The 22,979-nt window shown below is 43.0% G+C and overlaps 1 protein-coding gene across 6 annotated transcripts in view; it reads right to left on the bottom strand.

The window, feature by feature from the left end:
• Positions 1-4,768: 4,768 nt before the first annotated feature.
• FAM210A (family with sequence similarity 210 member A) overlaps positions 4,769-22,979 on the bottom strand; it is a 50,818-nt gene continuing 32,607 nt past the window's right edge. For all 6 annotated transcript variants that reach the window (XM_077270133.1, XM_077270132.1, XM_077270131.1 and 3 more), the window contains 2 exons: positions 19,685-19,796; positions 4,769-6,512 (listed from right to left, as the gene is read on the bottom strand). In XM_077270133.1, coding sequence (XP_077126248.1) covers positions 6,246-6,512; positions 19,685-19,796 — 379 coding nt within the window. In that variant the 3' untranslated portion in view covers positions 4,769-6,245. The remainder of the gene's footprint in view (positions 6,513-19,684; positions 19,797-22,979) is intronic.

Below are 22,979 nucleotides of genomic sequence, written 5' to 3'. Positions count from 1 at the left end.
TATATTGTCAGTTTAGGCTGACAGTCTTACTTTAAAATACACCCCCTGATTCTTACTTACATGGCAGGTCCAGGTGTAGAACTTGTTAATATATAATTGTCAATGGCCACTAAGCTAGATTGATGATGGGGAGATCTCTAAAGTTTGTCCTCTTCTGTTAAACATTAAATTCAGCCATTTCAGAGAAAACTGGCAAACCAGTCTTGTTATGCAGCAAAAGGTTACAGAAGATAGACGATGGCATTACTAGGCAGATTCAATGATCTAGGTCAGCAGCTGTTAGTAAAAAAAACCCAAAAACTTGGCACTCAAAAAGGTCTCTCTCCCTTGCGACACAGCTCACATTCCCTTGCGCTGGATTCTGGGGTTCCTCACAATGAAGCACACAGTTCTGATAAAGGTCTGGGTGTAGACCGAAAACGTTCAACTTATGTGTTCACAATAAAATGGAACTTTTTTCTCATCACTTCCTTTTTGAGTGCCAAGTTGTTTTTTTTTTAATTATATCGTGATTGGGCCGGATACCCTACTTGAGCACCTCTCTCCTTATTTTTATGAGTGCCGTATATAATTTGTTTCAACGGCTGTTAGCGTTATAATGGTGACCAGTTTGGTTGGCACCTGCGTAAATTCAGCCATTTTTAGAAATATATTTTCCCACCTACTTAGTACATTTTAATCAATAGATCTTGGAATAATAAGCCTGTTTTTACCTTCCTGACCAGGCCAAATTTTACAATTCTGACCAGTGTCACTTTAGGAGGTAAGAACCCTAGAAAGCTTCAACAGATCCCACTGATTTTGAGATTTTTTTTTTCGTGACATATTGTACTTCATGATAATGGTAAAATTTGTTCGATACGACTTTAATTTATTTGTGAAAAAAAAGGAAATTTGGCGAAAAATTGAGAAGTTTACCAATTTTCAAACTTAATTTGTATGCAAATCAGAGTTATGTCACACAAAATAGTGAATAAATAACTTTTCCCACATGTTTACTCTAAATCAGCACAATTTTTTAAACAATTATTTTTCAAACGAAATTATATAGGTTAAAAGCTAACCATCAATTTCTTATTTTTCCAACAAAATTTACATTTTAAGTGACTGAGGAGTCTATATAATAGAAGATACCCAAAAGTGACACCATTCTAAAAACTGCACCCCTCAAGGAATTTTATTTTCTTTTCACAAAAATTTCACATTAACATAAAAAAAATGGACCCCAAAATTTGTTGTGCAGTTTCTCCTGAATATACCAATACCCCATGTGGAGGAAAACCTCTGTTTGGGCACATGGCAGGGCTCAGAAGGGAAGGAGCGCCACTTGACTTTTTAAATGTAAAATTTGGTGGAATCATTAGCGGATGCCATGTTGCGTTTAGAGAGCTCCTGATGTACCTAAACAATGGAAATCCCCCCCAAGTGACACTATTTTGGAAACTAGACCTAGGAGATTTATCTAAATGTGTGGTGAGCACTAGTGATGAGTGAGTGTACTCGTTGCTCGAGTTTTCCCGAGCACGGTCGGGTGGTCTCCGAGTATTTGTGACTGCTCGGAGATTTCGTTTTTGTTGACACAGCTGCATGATTTACAGCTACTAGGCAGCCTGAGTACATGTGGGGGTTGCCTGGTTGCTAGGGAATCCCCACATGTAATCAAGCTGTCTAGTAGCCGCAAATCATGCAGCTGCGGCAAGGAAAACTAAATCTCCGAGCAGTCAGAAATACTCGGAGCAACAAGTATACTTGCTCTTCACTAGTGAGCACCTTAAAACCCCCAGGTGCTTCTCAGAAGTTTCTAACTAAGCAGTGAAAATTTAGAAGAAAAAAAAAAAAAAAAATCAAATTTTTCCCACAAAGATGTTTTTTTTAGCCCAAAATTTTTGCCTTAAAAGGAAAAATTGCATATTCAATTTGTTGCGCAATTTTACCTGAGTACGCAGACACCCCATATGTGGGGGAAAACTACTGTTTGGGTGCATGGCAGGGCTCAGAAAGGAAGTACTGCTTTTTGAACACAGAATGCATTTGGAGAGCCACTGGTGTGCCTAAACAGTGGAAAAGCCCCACAAGTGGCCCCATTTTGTAAAACTAGACCCCTCAAGGAATTTATCTAGATATGTGGTAAGCACCTTGAATCCCAAAGGTGCTTCACAGAGTTTTACAATGTTGATCTGTGAAAATGCTAAAAAAATTCTCACATAACTTTGTTTTAGCCCCATTTTTTTCATTTTCACAAGGATAGCAGTAGAAAATGGACCCTTAAATTTGTTGTGCAATTTCTCCCAAGTACAATGATATACCATATGTGGTCAAAAACTACTTTTGAGGCACAGTGCAAAGCTCAGAAGAGAAGAAGCGCCATATTGGAGTTCAGCTTTTGCTGGAATAGCTTGAGGGGGCCACGTAGGTCACATTGGCAGAGACCCTGAGGTGCCAGAACAGCAGAAATCCCCATAAATGACCTCATTTTACAAACTACACTACCCAAAGACTTCATCCAGGGGAGCAGGGATCATATTGACAAAACTATACTATTGGGCGGTGAAGGAAGAATAATTTAATTTTTTACCACTAAAATGTTGTATTAGCCCTAACGTTTTAATTTTTCTAAGGGCTAATAGGAAAAATAAATGGACCTTAGTTTGTTGTAAACATTTCTCCTGAGTGCGCCAATACCCTACATGTAAACGGGAAATACTTTTCAGTCACAGTGCAAAGCTCAGAAGCAAAGGAGCACCATATTATTCTGCAGATTTTACTGTTATGGTTTGCGGGTGCCATGACCCACTGGGAGAGCCTCTGTGGTGCCAGAACAGCAGAACTCCTCATAAGTGGCCCTATTTTACAAAATACACCTCTTGATGAATTAATCTAGGGTTGCAGCAATCATATTGACACCACAGGTGTGTCACAGAATTTTATACTGTTGTGCTGTGAAGAAAAAAATAATTACCTTTTTACCACAAAAAATTATTTTTAGCCCAAGATTTTAGATTGTCACAAGGAGAAATGGGAAAAAAATTGTACCAAAATTTGTCACATAATTTCTGCCGAATGTAGCAACACCCTACATATGGCTGTACAGTACTGCTTGGAGTACAGATTTTCATAGAATAGTTAGGCGATCTGTATATGGAATCCACAAAGTGCTAGAAGAGCAGAACCACCCTCAAGTGACCCCATTTTGGAAATTATACGCCTTTGGAAATTTTTGTGGATTGAGTTGAAACTTTTATTGGGAACATTTTACATAACGTTTGGGATCACATATATCCTGTGCTGTACTCTGAGCACTTACTTTGGGGTTTGCATCTAAATTGCCGAGTGATGTGATTGAGATTAAACCCCCAAAGGATCCACGCACTATAATGAGGCAGCAGAGTTACTCTGCACTTCGTTTTGCCTCTGTTCAGCGGTTTCCGTTTTTTCAGAAGTGCACAAAACTTAGGCGGAACTTTTTTTTTTTTGCTCGCATAAAAAGATGGACACTGCTAGATCACAGTACAGACAGTGTACACAGTGCCTCCATCTGCCTCCTCATAAGGAATCTTCCGCCGGGGATTTAGTCTGAATCACGCATTTCAGAAAATTGCAATGGATAACTGTTGGGTGCTTCAATACCACTAGCCCCTGAGACCATGCTCTGCGCATGGTCTCGGGGGCTTGCCGTAGACTGGGGACTCGAATGTCATCATGATGACAATCGGGTCACCATTGGCAACAATAGGGCTGCTGCTATGACATTGTGGGGGCACTGATCAGAGTGCAATGGGGGCTCCATGCCTTTGCGCGCCTGCCAAATGCTGCGATTGTAGTGTTTAGGGGGTTAAAGTTCCGGTAGTGGTGCAGGCACCACTCCTGCACCAAGTTCCGGGTGTCAGCTGTCTGAATCAGCTGACATCAGGCGGCGATCGCGCACGATCAGCTGTTGTGTGTAAAAAAATTGCCTGGAAGTACTCAGTACGTCCAATGTCGGTAAGTACCAGCCGACCATGACGTACTGAGTACGTCCAAGGTTCGTAAGGGGTTAAAGCAGCTTCATCAACATCATGTTACTCTCAAATGAGAGAGCAAAAACCTGGTGACAGATTCATTTTTAAAGGCCACTTCTCCCACCAGCCCCCTGAACTTATTTACCAATTAATAAAAAGAAAACTGTAAAGAGAAAGTTCAAACTGCAGATGTTAGAAGTCTGATTAGGGAAAAGGAGTTGCTGCTCAAGGGGGATAGAGGGAGAGGTAATGTTGCCGCTTTCTAGTTAGAATCAGTCCTCACTGTAGTGCTTGATTCACAGCTACATTGCTTAGTACTGAACTATCCTCTGTGTTCCATGTATGAGAGACATGAATAGCAGCTAGTCTCTGCCCACGGTGGAGCTAATCTTAGGAAAAACAGTTACTTAGAAATGGACCCTGCAAATGGGAAAAGTTCTACAATTGCAGGATACATAGCATATTGGTTAGAAATATCATACAAATACAAATTGTTCTTAAAAGTTCTTTGAACGTTTGTTATATATTATACTTTAGCATAACTAAATTGGGGAGTGTGTGGCGTTATAAACTAAATATAATCCTAAAAGCAATTACAAAATACTATATTATTTCTCCCATCAAGAGTAACAACTGTCTGCAAAATATGTGCTTCTTCATGGTCGCATGGCACAGCCAAGGATTTTCAGCAGAAAATCTGGAGAAAAGATGCTTTTCTCATGATTCACAAGGTTCTGCTAGAAACCAACAGAAGACGAGGACACGGAGGATGACTTGATCGTGCTATAGAAATTTAATTAACAAAATTATGGTTAACAATAAAAATTTCTTAGTTTTCTGTCTGTAATGCTGGATCTGATTCTAAGGAAATGTAAACACCACTTTCCTGAGGGTAAATGCACACTTTGCGGATTTCCTGCAGATTTTCAGCATAATATGTAACTAGCCCGTTAAATGAGATTTACAAAATTTGGAATTCTTCAGCCTGGAAATTGTCATGTGATTATTTTTTATTTTTTAATTCTTTTGGTGGTTTTCAGTGTGGATATCACCCTTTCCAAAACATGGGGTGAAATCCGCAGCAAATCCACATCGCAATTCACATAGCTTTATATCTTGTGGAAAAGCTTCAGTTTTGTGGCCAGATTCATAGAAGATATCCAGATGACAAATTGACCCTGTGTGCAAATACCATGTAAATGTGGTCACTACTCCCTGGGGGAAGAATATGTGATGATTTTACCAAACACCGGATTTATTGAATGGAGAAAAGCCGGCGAGCTGTGCATACGTCCATATTAACTAGACTGCTTCATACAACCGGCTCACGGGCACGTCTTATCATTGATTTCCAATACTGCATCACAATAAGGTTGTACTAATAACCTATAAAAGTTATGACCATGTACTTCGTAATACAAATAACTTGGTGGTCCAGTTTATTGGGCCACAAGTCTTTCTTATCGTCCTATTCCCAGAATGGATATCATTACAAGAGGGCAGGTAAATGGGACATCTTATACTATATCATACCAGCAGACCAGACTTGGCCAGGATAGGTTACTGCACCTACGTAGTATAAATAATCCTATAGACTAATCCTAATCCCATCCTTTTACACGTTATATGGAACATCTGAGTGTTTGCACCACAATAATGATAAATCACTGGCTGCCACCTAGCAGATATTCTGTTTTCAGACCGATAGTCCCATGGCATTAATCAGGTCAGTGGGTGAAGCTGTGCTGCATGATTCCAAAAAACACCGATATGGGGGTAGTCTGATGCGTAACAGGTCACTTGCCTACGATCACTGCTGATAGCGGTGTGCACACTCGCGGCACTGACACTTCCTAGTTGAAACCCAAAATATTCACACCCGACCCATTTAATAACAGGACAAAGTACAGAAAGTCATGATCCACATTTCTCGTGAGGAATCTCTTCGCAGATTCACCTGCGGTGTTATTACAACTTGCTGCAGAATGAGACATTAATTATATTGGATTTCAGTGATAAGCTTCTAGTATGACGTCTAACTGTACGCATATATTAAGATGTGACGATAATGTGAAAAGCCGTAGACACGAGAATGTGTAGGATTTCTACATATAAGTGCTCAAAACTAAACAAGTGCAACGGTGGACAGAGGACGACAATATCAGATAGCAAAACTGCTGAGAACAATTGTCATATTCTGTGCACAACACCAAGAACAGTCCGCCATGCTGACGATATGAAATCATCTCATTCATTCTTCTTCCGAAAAGTGAAGGAATCTTTGGTTTCTTGGAGCTTTTCAGAGATCCTGTCTTTTGTTTCTTCCATCTTTTCACTGATCATGTCTCTGGTTTCTTCCATTTTCCCACTAAGACGTTCCTTTGTCTCCTCCATTTTGTCCTGTATATAGTCCTTTACCAATGGCGGCGTGGACATGTAGCCATATTTCCGCAGATATTTCACACTAATAGAAGTCCCGCCTAATGTTACAGTATATCGGACTGGAGTCGCAATCTGAAGAAGAAATAAAACAGTAAGAATATCAGTGTTGTTTCTGCACTTCCACCCACATCGGTAATGTCCGTACAACCCAACCAGCACAGTATTCCTCTCACACTGAACAGAACACTATTCAAAGGAATGAATGGAAAAAAGGCATCACGGGAGAAAGAGCAACACAAGTCACCATACTGCAGAAAGTGGAGATGTGAATGGTGCGGCGCAAGAATGACTCCGCACCCATGTAATGCTCATTGTCTCCTTACATTCTAGAATGAACACAAAACAGAAAATAGAAGACATTGATTTCTATGGAGCCATTCAGTGAAAAAAAGACGATAAGAATGCTGTGTGTGTGCGATTAACACAACGCTCAATGCCAATCTTCCCACTAATGTCGCACAACACTGATCTATTAGGATGAGGTTCAAATATACAGTGGTATTGACTGAATAATAGCAGACAGATGGGCCATGTACTAAACAAGAGCACGCTCCGATGGCTATGCCGGCAGGTCAAAGCTGGGCTACTCTAAAGGGGCGGTTAAAGGCTTAAAATACACCTCCAATGAAAGTGATGTGAAACGTTTAGCCTTCCATTTCAGACCATACATAATTGTTGTTCTATTCCTCAAAAAAGGTAATAAAAAAACCACATACTAATCCCTTAAAAGGGTTTTCACCCATCCAACTTTTTTTTTTCTTTTGATAAGTTTGTAATGGCAGTGCTATAAATAATAAAACCTCATTACTTACCCCCAGATCCAGCGCTGCATCTCCCACACAGGCAGCAGCGGTGACATCCTTTCAACAGTGCTGCTGCCAATCACTGGCCCAGCGGCTCGTGCTGTCTGCAGTGTCGGTGGTTGGCATGCCCACTAGACGGAGTAAGCACAACGAATCCTCGCAGACCACAATACATGCGGTGGGAGGATTCACAAGTCTGCAGTCACAATACATGCGGTGGGAGGATTCACAAGTCTGCAGTCACAATACATGCGGTGGGAGGATTCACAAGTCTGCAGTCACAATACATGCGGTGGGAGGATTCACAAGTCTGCAGTCACAATACATGCGGTGGGAGGATTCACAAGTCTGCAGTCACAATACATGCGGTGGGAGGATTCACAAGTCTGCAGTCACAATACATGCGGTGGGAGGATTCACAAGTCTGCAGTCACAATACATGCGGTGGGAGGATTCACAAGTCTGCAGTCACAATACATGCGGTGGGAGGATTCACAAGTCTGCAGTCACAATACATGCGGTGGGAGGATTCACAAGTCTGCAGTCACAATACATGCGGTGGGAGGATTCACAAGTCTGCAGTCACAATACATGCGGTGGGAGGATTCACAAGTCTGCAGTCACAATACATGCGGTGGGAGGATTCACAAGTCTGCAGTCACAATACATGCGGTGGGAGGATTCACAAGTCTGCAGTCACAATACATGCGGTGGGAGGATTCACAAGTCTGCAGTCACAATACATGCGGTGGGAGGATTCACAAGTCTGCAGTCACAATACATGCGGTGGGAGGATTCACAAGTCTGCAGTCACAATACATGCGGTGGGAGGATTCACAAGTCTGCAGTCACAATACATGCGGTGGGAGGATTCACAAGTCTGCAGTCACAATACATGCGGTGGGAGGATTCACAAGTCTGCAGTCACAATACATGCGGTGGGAGGATTCACAAGTCTGCAGTCACACACTGACTGCAGACTTATTTTACACCACACAACTCCTTTTAAAGTTGTTTTTTTTCTATTTTAGTGGTTGAAAAAAAATCTAAACTTTATAACAAAAAGTAAAAAGAAAAAAAATGGTTTATTTCTGAATCTCATACTTTTTATTTTTCCATCAATGCACAATACTGTGCGAGGGCTTGTTTTTTTATGTGGGGAGATGTTTTTATTGATGCCAATTTGGGTTATGTACGATGTTTTGATAACTTTTTATTGCATTCTTATAGGAGTGGTGCTGAGACTAAACTACAGCAATGTTGCTTTTTTTTTTCTTTTCAGTGTTTAACGTATTGCTTGCATAATTTTATATTTGGACAGATTGGACATTTATGGATATGACGATAAATATGCCTTTAAAAAACAAACAAAACAAAACTGGAAAAAGGTGTGTGTGTGTGTGTGTGTGTGTGTGTGTGTGGGGGGGGGGGTGTATTTAAAACATTTCTTTTATTTGTTTATTTTTTTGTATCCACTTAGGGAACTTGAGCCTGAAGTCATTTAGGCCATGTTCACACGATCCTTTTTTTGATCCTTTTTTTGATCCTTTTTTTTTCAGGTCCTGATTTGGAAAACCCGCAGTGCAAAACTGCACTGCTGACTTTCCTGCAGTTTCTTCTGCAGATTCCTCTGCGGGTTTTCAACAGCACTTTCCTATTGGTGCCTGTTGAAAACAGGAGCTGAATCCGCAGAAAGAAGTGACATGGTACTTCTTTTTTTCTGCAGGCAAATCCTCGCGGATTTGCCTGAGAAAAAAAGGATAGTGGGCACAGCGGTTTTTGTTTTCCATAGAGTAACATTGGACTGTACCCTGCATGGAAAAAGGACCTGAAAAAAAAAGGATCAAAAAAAGGATCAAAAAAAGGATCGTGTGAACATAGCCTTAATTGTCTTTATTGCAGTATTTACAGTGGTGCTGGAAATTTTGTGAACAAACGTGACCTAATATGACATCAGATTTTCACACACAAGTCCTAGGAGTAGATTTGAGGTGTACCATCCTCAGAAACATTACAGGGGAAATCTTTCACCAGCTCCTTACTCCACAGCTGTTCTTGGACATACGGAGCCATTTTTTACATACTAGGCAGGGTACATCAGGAATAAGTAATGGCTAGATCTAGTAGTCATCTACTGGAGCGGACATGTCAGTCACAAAGATTTCCTGTGAAATGCAGACAAGAATCCTATATTCCTTTCATGACAGTAAAACCAAGTCTCTGGCAAAGAAGAAGTTGACATATTCCATTCATTAAGGATTCTGTAGCTGCATTTGACATATACATGCTTCTAGTCCCTTTGCCACAATGGTCTAATTATCAAGATATCCAAGTATCTAGTGGGGAGCCAAGGGAAAAATAATCACATCCTCTGTCAGAAAACTCAAAGCAGGATGTTAGTCAGAGGAAGCTAACAGAGAGGTATTGTGACAGATTAAATGTGATGTATTCAGTGGCAAGATAACCATCATTAACACACAATAGCACATGCAATAAAGAAATCATATTCTAGTACAGTGGTTTCCAACATTTTCAGCCCCATGAGCCATAAAAAACAGCCTGAAGAACACTTACTTGTCCAATGGCATAATGATGTACGCTTTTATTTCCTAGGCACTGCATATATACATTGACAAGGCAAAGTGCATTGGAATAAGTCAGATTTCCATTTACAGAGTTATATACTAATTTACTATTTGTAATTTTTTCCCTAAAGAAGTGAAGGAAATAGAGCAGAGGTGGGCAATTAAGATTTCCAAGGAGCCTTGTGAATGCTGTGGAGGGCTGAAAGTAATTGTGCTGAATATTAAGGAGTTGCTGTCTTTCAAATACAAGTCGTCCTTGGCAGAATTCTGTTTTTAAAAACAGAAGTGCGTTGTCCTCACTTTCCTCAGGTCCACCGCAGAGTCTCCATTGCAGCTTCCAATATGTAGCATTGGTTGTGGCGCTGATATCATGTCGACAACCAGTGAGCTCAGTGGCGCAGTCAGACTGCACTGTAATGCCCCGTGCAGGGCCGCTGAGCTCAATGAATGGCTGCTGCGCTGTCGAGGTGACGTCAGTACCGCAGCCAACGTCTCTTACCAAGAGCAACATAATTAGGGAAGAAGAAAAGCGCAATGGGGTGTCATCCAAAATAACATGGTGTTCAAATGGCAGGAAATAAATACAGATTGTTAATTTACTGACAGGCAACGGACAGGTTTGGACCTAAAAAAGCTGGTTTAAAAAGGAGAAGGGTACATACAACATTAGTGGGAAAAAGGGAGCTTGTGGTGCAAGGGGGACTAGGCTCGGTGTTCCAGGTGTATGTGGGGTAGGTGGTAATGTAACTGAAAGCTCTACTGAAGAAACACCGGCTCGTCCTATCTAAAGACAACTGACAACTTGTGTTACTGGACAGGCTACTCGACTTCCTTTCTTTGGCAGCCGCACAGCGGTACGCCTTGTAGATGAGGGCAAGAAAGAGCACCTGCTCCAGTGGATGGCAAGCGCTGCATCAAGTGGCTTCTCCTCCTCTTCCCCCACCTTAATCACACACAGTACAATCCTCAGAGGTGGCACCCCAATAACCCTAGTTTCCCCCTGCGTCACAACTCCAACTGCCCAACAGACCTAGAGTACAAATAGTACGCAGCACGAATGCATGGGACAGGGCTTGGACCAGCATTTCTAGCTTACACATTGATCAGTAACAGGTGTAGGCCTGGTGCTCTGAGAGCCCTGCCAAATTCAGGTAACACAGATGAAGGAGACCCAACTTTGAGTTCAAACATTTCCAAAAATTAGGGCAGATGCCACTAAAGTGGAATAAATTTCTCCACAGTAGAAATAGTATAATGGGGCTCTGACACCCATTCCACTACAGGCAACAAACTAGATGGGAGACACAACTTGGGGCCGAATGCACTTATTCATCAGGACACCAGAGTCAGTGCTGAAGAAAAGTTCTGAGAGAACGCTGGCTGCCGGGCACGACAAAACCTCCAAAGCGTGACAGGCGAGCACAGGTCACTTTTCCATTTTTGACCAAAATGCATAACCATCCAAACCCCCCCCCCCCCAATGGCATTGATATTGAACTCCAGATACTCCTGCACTGTCTTCTCCAGTCATTCAGGTGTCAGACTTGTACTCTGTTCTGCTGGTGCACGGGCTGGTCTAAACAATGTGTGAAACGACCCACAGAAATTGCTTCTGCCCCTTACACTGCTGCTAATGTTTTTGCGTTGATGACTCAACATTTCCAGTGTTGGAAGTCTATAACTGCTGACTGCTGTCTTGAGGAAAACCACTCTTCAGATTGTCTACAAGCATGTTTTGATACTTCAGCATGCGCGCATCCCTTTCCATGGGGGTTGGGGGAGCATCCGGCAAAATTTACTCGTGTACTGTGGATCTAAGAGTGGCAACCCAGTAGTCAGCACTATTTCTAATCCTAACAAATATCTCATCATGTAGCAGATAGTGCAACAAGAAGGCGCTCATTTGGTGGGGTAACACTCAAGGTTGCTTCGTTTGTCCCCTCTCGCCAACCATGGACAACAGAGAGGGGATCATTATCCTCCATCTCCTGACTGTTGCACGCCCATCAACTCTTCCTCGTAGTTCTCCACCATTTGTTCTTCGGCTCCTGCACTTTCACAAACAGTTTGTCCGGTACCGTGATCCCTCCCTTGATCGTTGTAATCCACCCTCCCATGGCACCTGCTTGTGCAACAGTTCGAACTTAGAGATAGTTATCTCCTCTGCTTCTTCCACTACCACCTCCAACAGAATAGTCAAGGTGTGCTCCAGTATGTAGATGACCGGAAAAGTGATGCTGATGATGGCATTGTTAGCACTAACAACCTTAGCAGTCATTTCAAAACTGTGCAGAAGGGCGCAGAGGTCCTTCATCTGTGCCCACTCCAAAAGTGTGATTTGCACCACGTCCTGACTGCGTTGGCCCAGGCTATGCAAAAGGACATACTGCACCAGCGCTTGTTGCTGCTGCCAGTGTCACTGCAACATGTGCAAAGTGATTTCCAATGTGTCAGCACATCGCATATCTACCGGTTTCCGGAAAGACCTATGTAGCGATCCAAGCAGATGACCGGCAGGGTGAGAACGGCGGAAGTGAGCGCATAGTTACCCTGCTTTCCGCAGTAGCGCATCCATGCCAGGATAGTGGCAGAGAAATTGCTGTACCACCAGGTTAAGTAGGTGAGCCATGCAAGGCACGTGTGTGAGGTTGCTTCTGCGTAGGACCGCCACCAGGTTCACACTTATCACACACTGCCTTCACTGCTTTCAAGTTCAGTGGAGGCAGCCATTGCTCAAATTCAGCCTGGATAGCGGTCCACAACTCTTGAGCTGTGTGACTGCGATCTCCAAGGCATATCAATTTAAACATTGCCTAATTGCGGTGAGCCCTGGCTGCACAGTACGGGAATGGGGGAGAGGGATTCCCTCTGCATTGTTAGAATGCGTTCTCATTAAGGGAGAGGCTGAGGGTGCAGGTGGAGGCAGCAGAAGCAGTGGAGGAAGTCTTAGATATAGAGATTGTTCTGCAAGCCTTGGGGATTCCAAGACTTGGTGTCTAATGGTTTAGATATCCATCCCTTGGTATCTAGTGGTTTAGTTCTCCGTCCCTTGGCGTGTAGTGGTTTAGTTTTCCAACCCCTGTTGTCTAGTAGTTTAGTTCTCCATCTTCTGAAGTGTAGTGATTTAGTTATCCATCCCTTGGTGTCTAGTGGTTTAGTTCTCCAACCGCAAGTGCCCTGCAAGCATTGGGGACTCCAAGACTTGTGGAGCAGCCCCTGCCCTGCCTTCCCCCACAGCTACGAGTCACCCAGTGCCGAATCACTGAGATGTAAAGCCTCTAGCCATGCTTGCTTGTCCAGGTGTCAGTGGGGAAATGCACCCTGGCAGATTTTTTTTAAGGAAAGGGTGATTTTGTCTGTGACATTCTGGTGTAGCACAGACACAGGTTTCTTAGGGAACTAATGGCGACTGGGCAACTGGTACTGGGGGACTGCAACAGCCATCAGCTTTCAGAAAGTGTTTTTATAAACTAGGCGGAAAGGCAGCATTTCCGTGGCCAACAGATTGGAGACTGTAAAGTTCAAGCTCTTAGCTTTGTCATGTGTAGGAGGAAACATTCTTTTTCATGACCACAACTGCGGGACCGAAGGTTGGCTGCTGTGCTGAGAGAGGGTGGAGTAGGGTGAACATGACAAACTGCTGGACTGTGAATGACATGCAGGCAGAGAAGTTATGGGGTATTGAGAAAGATGTGATGTGCTCTGTGTCGGAGATCAGTCAAAAAAAGCTGACATGTCCACTTCCGTAACAGCTGACGGGCTCTCACTCATCCCCGGTCTCAAAAAAAGGCCCAGGCTAGGCAACCCTTGCTGCCCATGTGAACTGCAGACCTGCAACCACTGCTGGCCACAGCTAACTCTTTCAGTACCCTAGGATGTAATTCATGTAGACTAGGAGATTTAAATTCATGTAAATAGCCATGTGTTTCCTCACCATCTCTGTTTATGGAGTGAATTAGTTTATTCGTTCGATGGCACCGTGAAGATCAGTTAATGTTACAATTGCTTTCTTAGAAAACACAGATGCAAAATAGGAATTTAAAAGTTCGACTTTCTCAACATCATTTTTGCCCACGTCACCCTTTTCATCCCATAAAAATCCTATAGCATCTGACTTTTCTTTTGCTTTTGACATAACGCTAAAATCTTTTTTTTACTGGGTTTGGTCTCCCTTGCAAGCCATCAAACCCCAGGGAGCCGTCATACTTGGCTCCTCACTCTATACAGACCCCATACCTTTGGCCTCCAGAGAAAGGTGGACTTTCCAGCAGCAGCTCGCTGTACTCCCCATTTCATGTCAAAATCCTCCACTGCTCTCTGGTAATAAGTTTAGCCAGGGCTGTGGAATCAAAGTCGGAGTCTGTGTCCATTTTGGTGGTGTCTGAGTTGGCATAAAATGGACCGACTACGACTCCTAAAATACATCATAAATTGGGCTCAGTAGTTCAGTGCAAGATGTGCTGTAAATGTTTTCATAAGAATCTGGGAAAGTTATGAAATGTCCTATAAAGGTCTGTTCTGTTCCTGATCTAAGGATCTCGGCTGTTAGCTGAGATGAATCTGTGCTGCACTTTATGTACATGCTCAGTAGTGAGGCAGTGCTGTGGGGTCAGAGGGAAATTGAGGAATCGAAGTTTTGGCTTACCGACTCTACGACCCTGGTGCTAGCATTGCTACCATGCTTGCTTGTGTAAGCTACAGATTTTTCAGAACCGACCCATTTGCAGCATATTTCCTGAACAGGGAACAGCCTTCCCTTGGACTAATACTGCAGATTTCTTCATATATGTATATATAAATATAAAATTAAGACTCTTTAGGGCCATAAAACTGGTGCTCGGGCACTGAAATTCCTCTCTTGGTGTTTTACTCAAACTACGCAGCATTTCATTGAAAATGTTTCTGAAACAAAAGTCCGCTGGGTGGCTGAACTCTGCCATCTTCCTGCCTCAGCTTGACTGACACGTCACTGTATCCAAATAGAGAAAAAACAGTCTTTGAAACTGAATTGCTGGGGTAAAACAGTTCTTTGTAAGGAGTGAGCTTTTGGCATTTTATGTTACCCATGCTTCTGAAAGGTTCCCTTTATGGTTTCGCATTGTCTCACTGTTAAGTGAATACGTTGAAAAATAGTCATTTTTTTAATTAATGGTACACATAAAAATAATAAACTTTGTAATCTATATCATGAGATAAATCAGTTTTTTTTCTCCGCCACGAATGAACTTTCATTCTCTAAATTCTGAAATCAGTGAACACAGATGTTCCCATGACTTAGATAGATGGCAGTTGGTGTCCATAAAGTTCTATGCAGGACTATAACTGTCATGTTAGTAGACCCTGCAGTGGAATGTGTCTGCCTCTAGCTCATCACTCTTCATAGAACTGTATAAGAACCAACTCTCAACAATAGGAAAATCTGCATTCCATGAATTGAGAGTTAAACATGAGTCAAGGAAGGGAAAGAAGCAGATTGCTCTGAAAAAGATTTATTAAAAAGTTTCTTATCTTCATTTGGGCTATAAATTATTTCAGAAATCAAAACAATGATTATACTTTATTATTAGGCCCTATTCACACTGTGTTTCAGCAATGTGCCCGAGGGTCCCATCTGTATTCCCTCTGATGGGGCCATAGAATACAATGACACTGGGTTCACATGAACTCTTTGTTATCTCTGTGAACATACCCGTTTGTTCGGACAGGCACAGAAACACAGCAGACTATCTTTCTGTGCCCTTCTGAACAAACAGACAAGTTCAGAGAAAAATCAAAGTTTGTAATCTATGGCCCAGTTGGCAATTTGTCCAAATCCTGCTTTTAGGGGAATTCAGATAACCCTGGGCCTACTGCAGACACGCAGTGTGAACCAGACCTTAGAAACATGCCACTGACTAACCAGGCCCACAGCACAGTGCAGTACATGGCACTTCTATATGTGACGGCCTGTAATTAACAACTAATCTTCATTTTCAGCACTTTCACTTGTGCACAGAGCACACAGCGGATGTAGCAACATTAAGCACTGGAGGGTAAGCAGCTTTGATCAAGCTGAAAAGCCTGCTTAACAGTCTAGACATGAGGGAAAGCATGCTGGAACCCGCAGATCGCATAGCTGCGAGCACATCCAGAAATGACTCCGCTCCAGACTAGTCTCGTGTCCTAGATTAGAATCACACCTGCAAGCCCAACTCAGGAATCTGGCAAACGTGTGAGAGGAAATCCTTCTTCCCTGCCAGACAGAAAGGTCTTGTAAGAAGTGAACACAGGGTCTCTCTCTATCAGCAGAATGAAGCACTTCTACCCCATACACAGGCCGTGTACTCACTATGTAGGACATCATGGTGACTAACGCCACTTCCTGCTCATACAACTGGAGTACATAGAAAACGAATAGCAATGATGAATACTAGAGAAGACTGCAGCCTGTGGAACCTCCATTGTGGATGTTTATTTGGAAAATGATAAACTAGAATGTTCATTAACCCTTTAGTGACAGAGCTAATTTGGTACTTAACCCCTTAACGACCGCCGATACATCTTTTAACGGCGGCAGTTAAGGGTACTTATTCCTCAGCACCGCTTTTTTAACAGCGCTGAGAAATAAGGGTATAGTGCCCCCAGAGTTGGAATTTCTCCGGGGTCTCGGCTACTAGGGGTAGCTGAGACCCCAGAGAAAATGATGCGGGTCGGGAAAAATGTTATTAACGGAATAACGGCGACCGCAAAAAAAAAAAAAAGAGTCAGATTTCCATTTAAATTCTCTCTCCTCTGATGTGATCGCACATCAGAAGAGAAATGGGGTCCCCCAATCCCCCTAGGTACCTCCGGTGTCCCTGCAACCCCCCGTGAAGTCCTCCTACCGGTAGCGTCTTCTTCCGGGTAGAAAATGGCAGGCGCATGGGCAGTTCGCCAGCCGAGATCTGCGGCAGGCACCAATAGGACATCTTTCCTATTGGTTCATTTTGATCACTGTGATAGATCCTATCACAGTGATCAAAATAAAACAAGTAGTAAATAAAACCTCCCTTTATCACCCCCTTAGTTAATTAAAAATAATAAAATAAAAAATATATATTTATTTCCATTTTTCCATTAGTGTTAGGGTCGGGCTAAAGCTAGGGTTGTGGTTATGATTGGAATTATGATTAGGGTTTGGGTTAGGGGTGTGTTAGGATTAGGTTTGTGGTTAGGGTTATTGTTAGGGTTAGGGTTAGGAGTGGTTACAATTGGGGGGGTTCCCAAAAAAATTACTTTGGAACCAATTTATTTATTTTCACAAGGGTATAAGGAGAAAATGGACCACAAAATTTGTTGTACAATTTCTCCTGAGTACGTTAATACCCCGTGGGGGAAAGCCACTGTTTGGGCACATGGCAGGGCTCAGAAGGGAGGGAGAACCGTTTGACTTTTTGAACGCAAAATTGGCTGGAATCAATGGCGGCACCATGTCGGGTTTGGAGACCTCCTGATGTACCTAAACAGTGGAACCCCCCCATCAATTCTAACTCCAACCCTAACCCAACACACCCGTAACCTAATCCTAACCATAACCCTAATCCCAACCCTAACTGCACCCGTAACCCTAACCACACCCCTAACCCAAACCTAACCCTAGCCCAACCCTAACCCTAGCCCCAACCCTAACCCTAACCCTAACCTTGGCCCCAACCCTAACCCCAGCCCTAACCCCAACCCTAACCTTAGCCCCAACCCTAACTTTAGCCCCAACCCCAACTATAAGCCCAACCATAACCCTAACGGAAAAATGGAAATAAATACTTTTTTATTTTATTATTTTTACCTAAGGGGGTGATAAAGGGGGGGTTTGATTTACTATTTTTTTTACTTTGATCACTGTGATAGGGTCTATCACCATGATCAAAATGAACCAATAGGAAAAATTTCCTATTGTTGCCGGGTGCTTGCCGGCAGATCTCGGCGGGCGCACTGCGCATGCCATTCGCTTCCCGGAAGAAGACGCCGCTGGCGGGGGACAACACGGGGGGGGGATGCAGGAGGATCCAGGGACACCTGAGGTCCCGGGGGGACCCCATTTCTCTCTCCTCTGATGTTATCGCACAAATTAAATGGGAAATCATACTTGTTTTTGCAGTCACTGTTATGCCATTTATAACAGCTATTGCAACACTGGGGTCAGTAAAAATCAACCAGAAAAGGCGTATCGGCGGTCGATAAGGAGTTAAAAGGGGTTGTCCCTTACTTGAATACCCCTTCTCAAGCTGTATGTTTCCCCCATATAAAATAATAACACTTATAGCCGCCTCCGGCGCTCTTCCAGCAGTGTCAGCACGGTCTCTCCTGGGAGTCACATATTCTGCGCTGACTTTACTCTCCCCGCCTTTAGATGTACCACATACATTCGGAGGATGTTGGAGCTGCAGCCGCTCTCACCTGCTCCAGTTGTATGTGATTTGCCCCAAGGCAGGGAGAGTAAAGTCAGCGCAGAATGGCCACAGTGATATTGTGACATAATATTGGACTCCCAGGAGAGACAGTGCTGACACTGCTGGAACAGCGCCGGAGGTGGCTATAAGTGTTATTACTTTATAAGAAACATATGGACTGAGAACGAGTATTCAAGTAGTGGACAACCTCTTTAATGTTGGCCATCTTGCTTGGCTCTACAGTAACCAGCTGTAATATGAAAACTCCCACAGCAGGTGGTCAATTCTTCAACGCCACTTTAGGGAAAATGAAGCATTAACAGAAATTCATCAAAAAGGAGTTTTCTATGAATGATTTTTTTTTTTTTTTTTTTTTTTTTAATTCTTAGGCAACCTGCGGTCTTTGGAGACAGGCTGCTGCAGTGATGCCATGACAACAGAGCTGCTGAGCACAGTGATTAGCTGCAGTGCTGTTGTCGTTGTGACATCACTGCTGACGTTTGTCAACAAAGAGCGGAATCAGTGGTAAAGAACGAGCAATGAAGCAGGGCAGGGTCAGTGTATCTCACCACTTTATTTCTACACAGTAGGAGCCTATGAAGTAAAAATATTGGAAAACTCCTTTACAACAGAATTGCGCTGTGTAAGGTGACGATATTCCGACAGCACACGTGACCGATTGGGCCAATCACAGGCGAGAAGAATGTATTTCAATGTATCCCCTGCATTGTGCTCACTTTGAAAAAGTCTTGGATAACCCCTTGAAGGATGGGCTATGAATACGTTTCCAAATCAGACATCTTGTAATAATATCCTGTGTGGTGCGGGATGATTTGATACATATAAATGGTAAGAACTCTACATCCATTTCTAGCTGGTGTACAATTTTTAGGTTGGTCCCCACATGTCACAGTGCTTCCCAATGATGCAACCAGAGGGAATTTTCACTAAAAGCATGTGTCAATGTCAAATATTTGTGAGAATAAAAAAAAAAAACAATGAAGAAAGACCCCTTACTACACCCCCACCAGCCCGGACTCTCATCACCATGACTCCTCTACCACCGGGCTGTCAAACTTGCCAGTGTTATAATGAGCAGGCAATAATGTGGCTTTGTTATAGAAATATATCCCGACAAAAAGGGGATTTAGTATGTACTGGCCACGGCACAGAATGACTGAAGGACATACTGAGATAATTGATGGCAAGTTAGCATTAATCCGAACTCTGATTGTGGAGGGGAATGAATACGGGTCACAGACAAGCCAGCCAGTGACTGAAGGTGGTCCGTGCGTCCAGTGGTCCCAGGCATTGCTACACATTCCTCCATATGACGGCTTTATTAGTTTGTCATGTCAGGTAATTGGGCAGAGTCTAATGCTGGAAACTGACAACCAGAGCATGCGACAGAACTCACTGACCACCCCGTATACCCGGAGGATCCCTACCTTATACAAGGCGTACGCTGTCAGGACATTTCCGCTCTCAGAATTCTTAAGAATATTCACTATACTCTCGGGCAATCCAACCCACTCCAGGAAAGGAACCACATTGATTCCCCTATTTAAAAAAATAAAAAAAATTAAGTCAAATAATAATAGTAAAAAAAATAAATACAAATAATGAATGACCTTAATCCTGTACGATGTATCGCATTACACATCAGAACCTTACTACAGTCAGGCGGCGTGCTGCTGACGAAGAGCGTTACTTATGGAGAAAGATCGCCCTCTGCTGGCTCTCCGGAGTCATGAAATTCCAAGTCTATGACTGTAGACCATCATCCCACAATACAATTACCAAGCACGGCAAAATGCTACATATTGGTTAGTAAAAGTCAGTAATGTAAGCCCTTATCCTATGTATCTGCAGAATTAGACTAGAATTACACAATGCTCTGCTACACACAGCTAGATGGGATTTTTCTACTGTTTAAAAAAAAAAAAAAAAGTAACTAAAATTGCCCACAAGTGACATGATTTTATAAATGACTGATCACGAGCTATCAATGTCATTTTTACCTTGTCTAAATGCCGCGGTTTTCTTGAATCTGTAGATGTTTATATTTTGTTCTTGTAAGTCTCAATTACCTTATATGCTCCCTCTTCCCTATATCAAGTCTAAGTGTGGTCATCAAGAAAACCCCAATAAACATAAGTTAAAGACTACACCCCCTTGGCTAAGTACATTTGTGACGCCATGTGACCAGACACCACGTCACAAAGTTGCGGCAGTTTGTGGTGAAACGTGTGCGGTTTACTAAACGGTAATTGGCAGCAGTGAAAAATACAATTCGGGCAATTTGGGTCATTTTAGACGCCTTTTTTGACACCAATGTCTAGAGTGGATTGTAAATGGTAATGGAAATAGACACAGATTCTACTTTTTGAAAAAAATCCAGCAAAAGGTGAAAGCGAAATAAAACCCTCCAAACCCGGTGAGTGGACACAAAGCGAGATCCACATTGTCAGGACACAACACAATCCGCTGATATTTTAATAGCTGGGACATATAATGCAAAGGAGGACGCTAAGTTTAGACTGACATTTGCGATCAGTAGCAGCTAGAAAGGGCAATAATGCCAGCTGGTTGGGGGGTAACGAAAACAAACACTTGTACTATAATATGCGCTGATGTCAACTGCTCAGCTCTCCAGCTGCAGGCGGGCTATGAGGAGGCAGCGCACGAGGGGCGCACACCAGAAACGGAGCACAAACAGATGTGCGAACAGACACACACCCTCTCCAAGATGGGAGATTAAGTCATCTTCAGGAGCAGAAACATAAGGGAAAGTATAAACAGCCACACATGGGATGAAGCCCAGCACAGTGTTTGGCCCCAGGGTCTCCAGGCCCTGCTACTCCCCTCTCCCCCATGAAACACACACAGTCTGCAGCGAGCTGTCGGCACAGGACAGGGGATCTGCATTGTTGATATGCTTAGAAGAGTAGTCTCGTCTAGACTGGTTACATTGCAGCAAATCTTCACCCGTCTGAACTATAAGTTACATAAGAACTTTCCGCCTCTGGGGGTAAAAAAACGGAAGAGAAAAATTGTGAAGAATGAAATCTGTTCATCCCATACGTGAATGCTCATCTGCCAGCATACACGCTCAGCAAAGCCTACATGTTTCCTTCAAAGGGGAGAGACAGGAACAAGAGGGGAGGTGCATTCATTTAAAGGGAATGTCACCCCCAAAATCGAGGGTGAGGTAAGCCCCCGATGTATCCTGAAAGATGAGAAAAAGAGGTTAGATTATACTCATCCAGGGGCGGTCCCGCTGCTGGTCCGGTCCGGGGCCTCCCATCTTCATAGGATGACGTCCTCTTCTTGTCTTCACGCTGCGGCTCCGGCATACCTTGTCTGTCCTGTTGAGGGCAGAGCAAAGTACTGCAGTGCGCAGGTGCCGGGCCTCTTTGACCTTTCCCAGCGCCTGCGCACTGCAGTACTTTGCTCTGTCCTCAATGGGGCAGATAAAGTACGCCTGCGCCGGAGCCTGAAGACAAGAAGAATCAAAGTGATTTTTTTTTTAATTATTTTTTTGGATTATCTTCCCTGAAATAAGCTGCATTTACACTAATAGATAATTGAGAACAAGTGATCTTAAAAACTCATTTCACGACAATCTTTTATTGGAAACCAGCTGCCAATCACCAGATGAACAAACAAAACGCTAATTCATCTGGTGAAATAACCTTCTGAGCAGCACAAAAGATCATCCTTCTCAGCAGTGCATGATCCTGTGTAATCAGGACTGTCAATTATGGCAGACTACGGGCACTGAGCAATCTATTGTGCATTGTTTACTGCAGTCTGCCCATGTGAAGCTTTACCAAATGGTAGTTGTTTAGTGACACTGGTCAGTCTGTGTAAACAGGCCCATGTAAACAGGCTCAATGCATAGCAGGTCCTATGTGGCTATGCATGGAGCGGGCTCAGAAGCTGAGCATACACCATACCCGGCAGAGATCAGAGCTCCAATTGCGGCTTTTACCCTCTTAATGACTGTCAATATGTCTTAACTGACCTGAGATATAAGAATATTTCAGGCAGTTTTTTTGTTTTATTATAGTTTTTATTATTAAAATTGACTTCAAGAAAAGACTTAAAATGTGAATTTCTTCTAAGGTGATCTAACTGGAGACTATAAATCAGAATTAGACAATTAATTTTTCCAAGAGGACACAGAATACTGTGAGGGTTGAGCAGGCCAAACCAAATGGATTATCTTAATTCTGTTCATAATATTTTATGGTAATATTGAACAAAATTAAGTCTGTTGACTTGCTGTTATTGTAGGGCTTACTGTAACATTCTTACCTCCATCAGCTAATCAAAACCATATAAATTACTGATTTTTGTAATGTTTCTAAATCATGCTTCTCAACCATTGTACGTTGATCGATCGCTCCACCACAGTGGTCACAAATCGTATGATGTGACCCCATTACACAGCAGGTGTCTAACTAAAGCCGCCACATACAGTATAATGTCCCCACCAAGCACCTCTACACAGTACAATATCCCCACCATGTCCGTACACAGTATGACGACTGCCCACACAGAATGATGTCCTAACCCAGCCTCCTTGCACAGTATGATGTCCCCACACAGCCCCCATACAGTATCACAGTGCAGGATGTCCCCTCACAGAATAATGTCCTCACACAGCCCGCCTACATGGTATGACGTCCCTACACAACAATGTCTACACAGATTCCCTACATAATATGCCCACACACA

The sequence above is a fragment of the Ranitomeya variabilis genome, chromosome 6 (genome assembly GCF_051348905.1).
Source record: "Ranitomeya variabilis isolate aRanVar5 chromosome 6, aRanVar5.hap1, whole genome shotgun sequence".
NCBI classification, from domain to species: Eukaryota; Metazoa; Chordata; class Amphibia; order Anura; family Dendrobatidae; genus Ranitomeya; species Ranitomeya variabilis.
The sequence above is the reverse complement of the archived record's forward strand: the minus strand, read 5'-3'. Positions and strand labels throughout refer to the sequence as shown.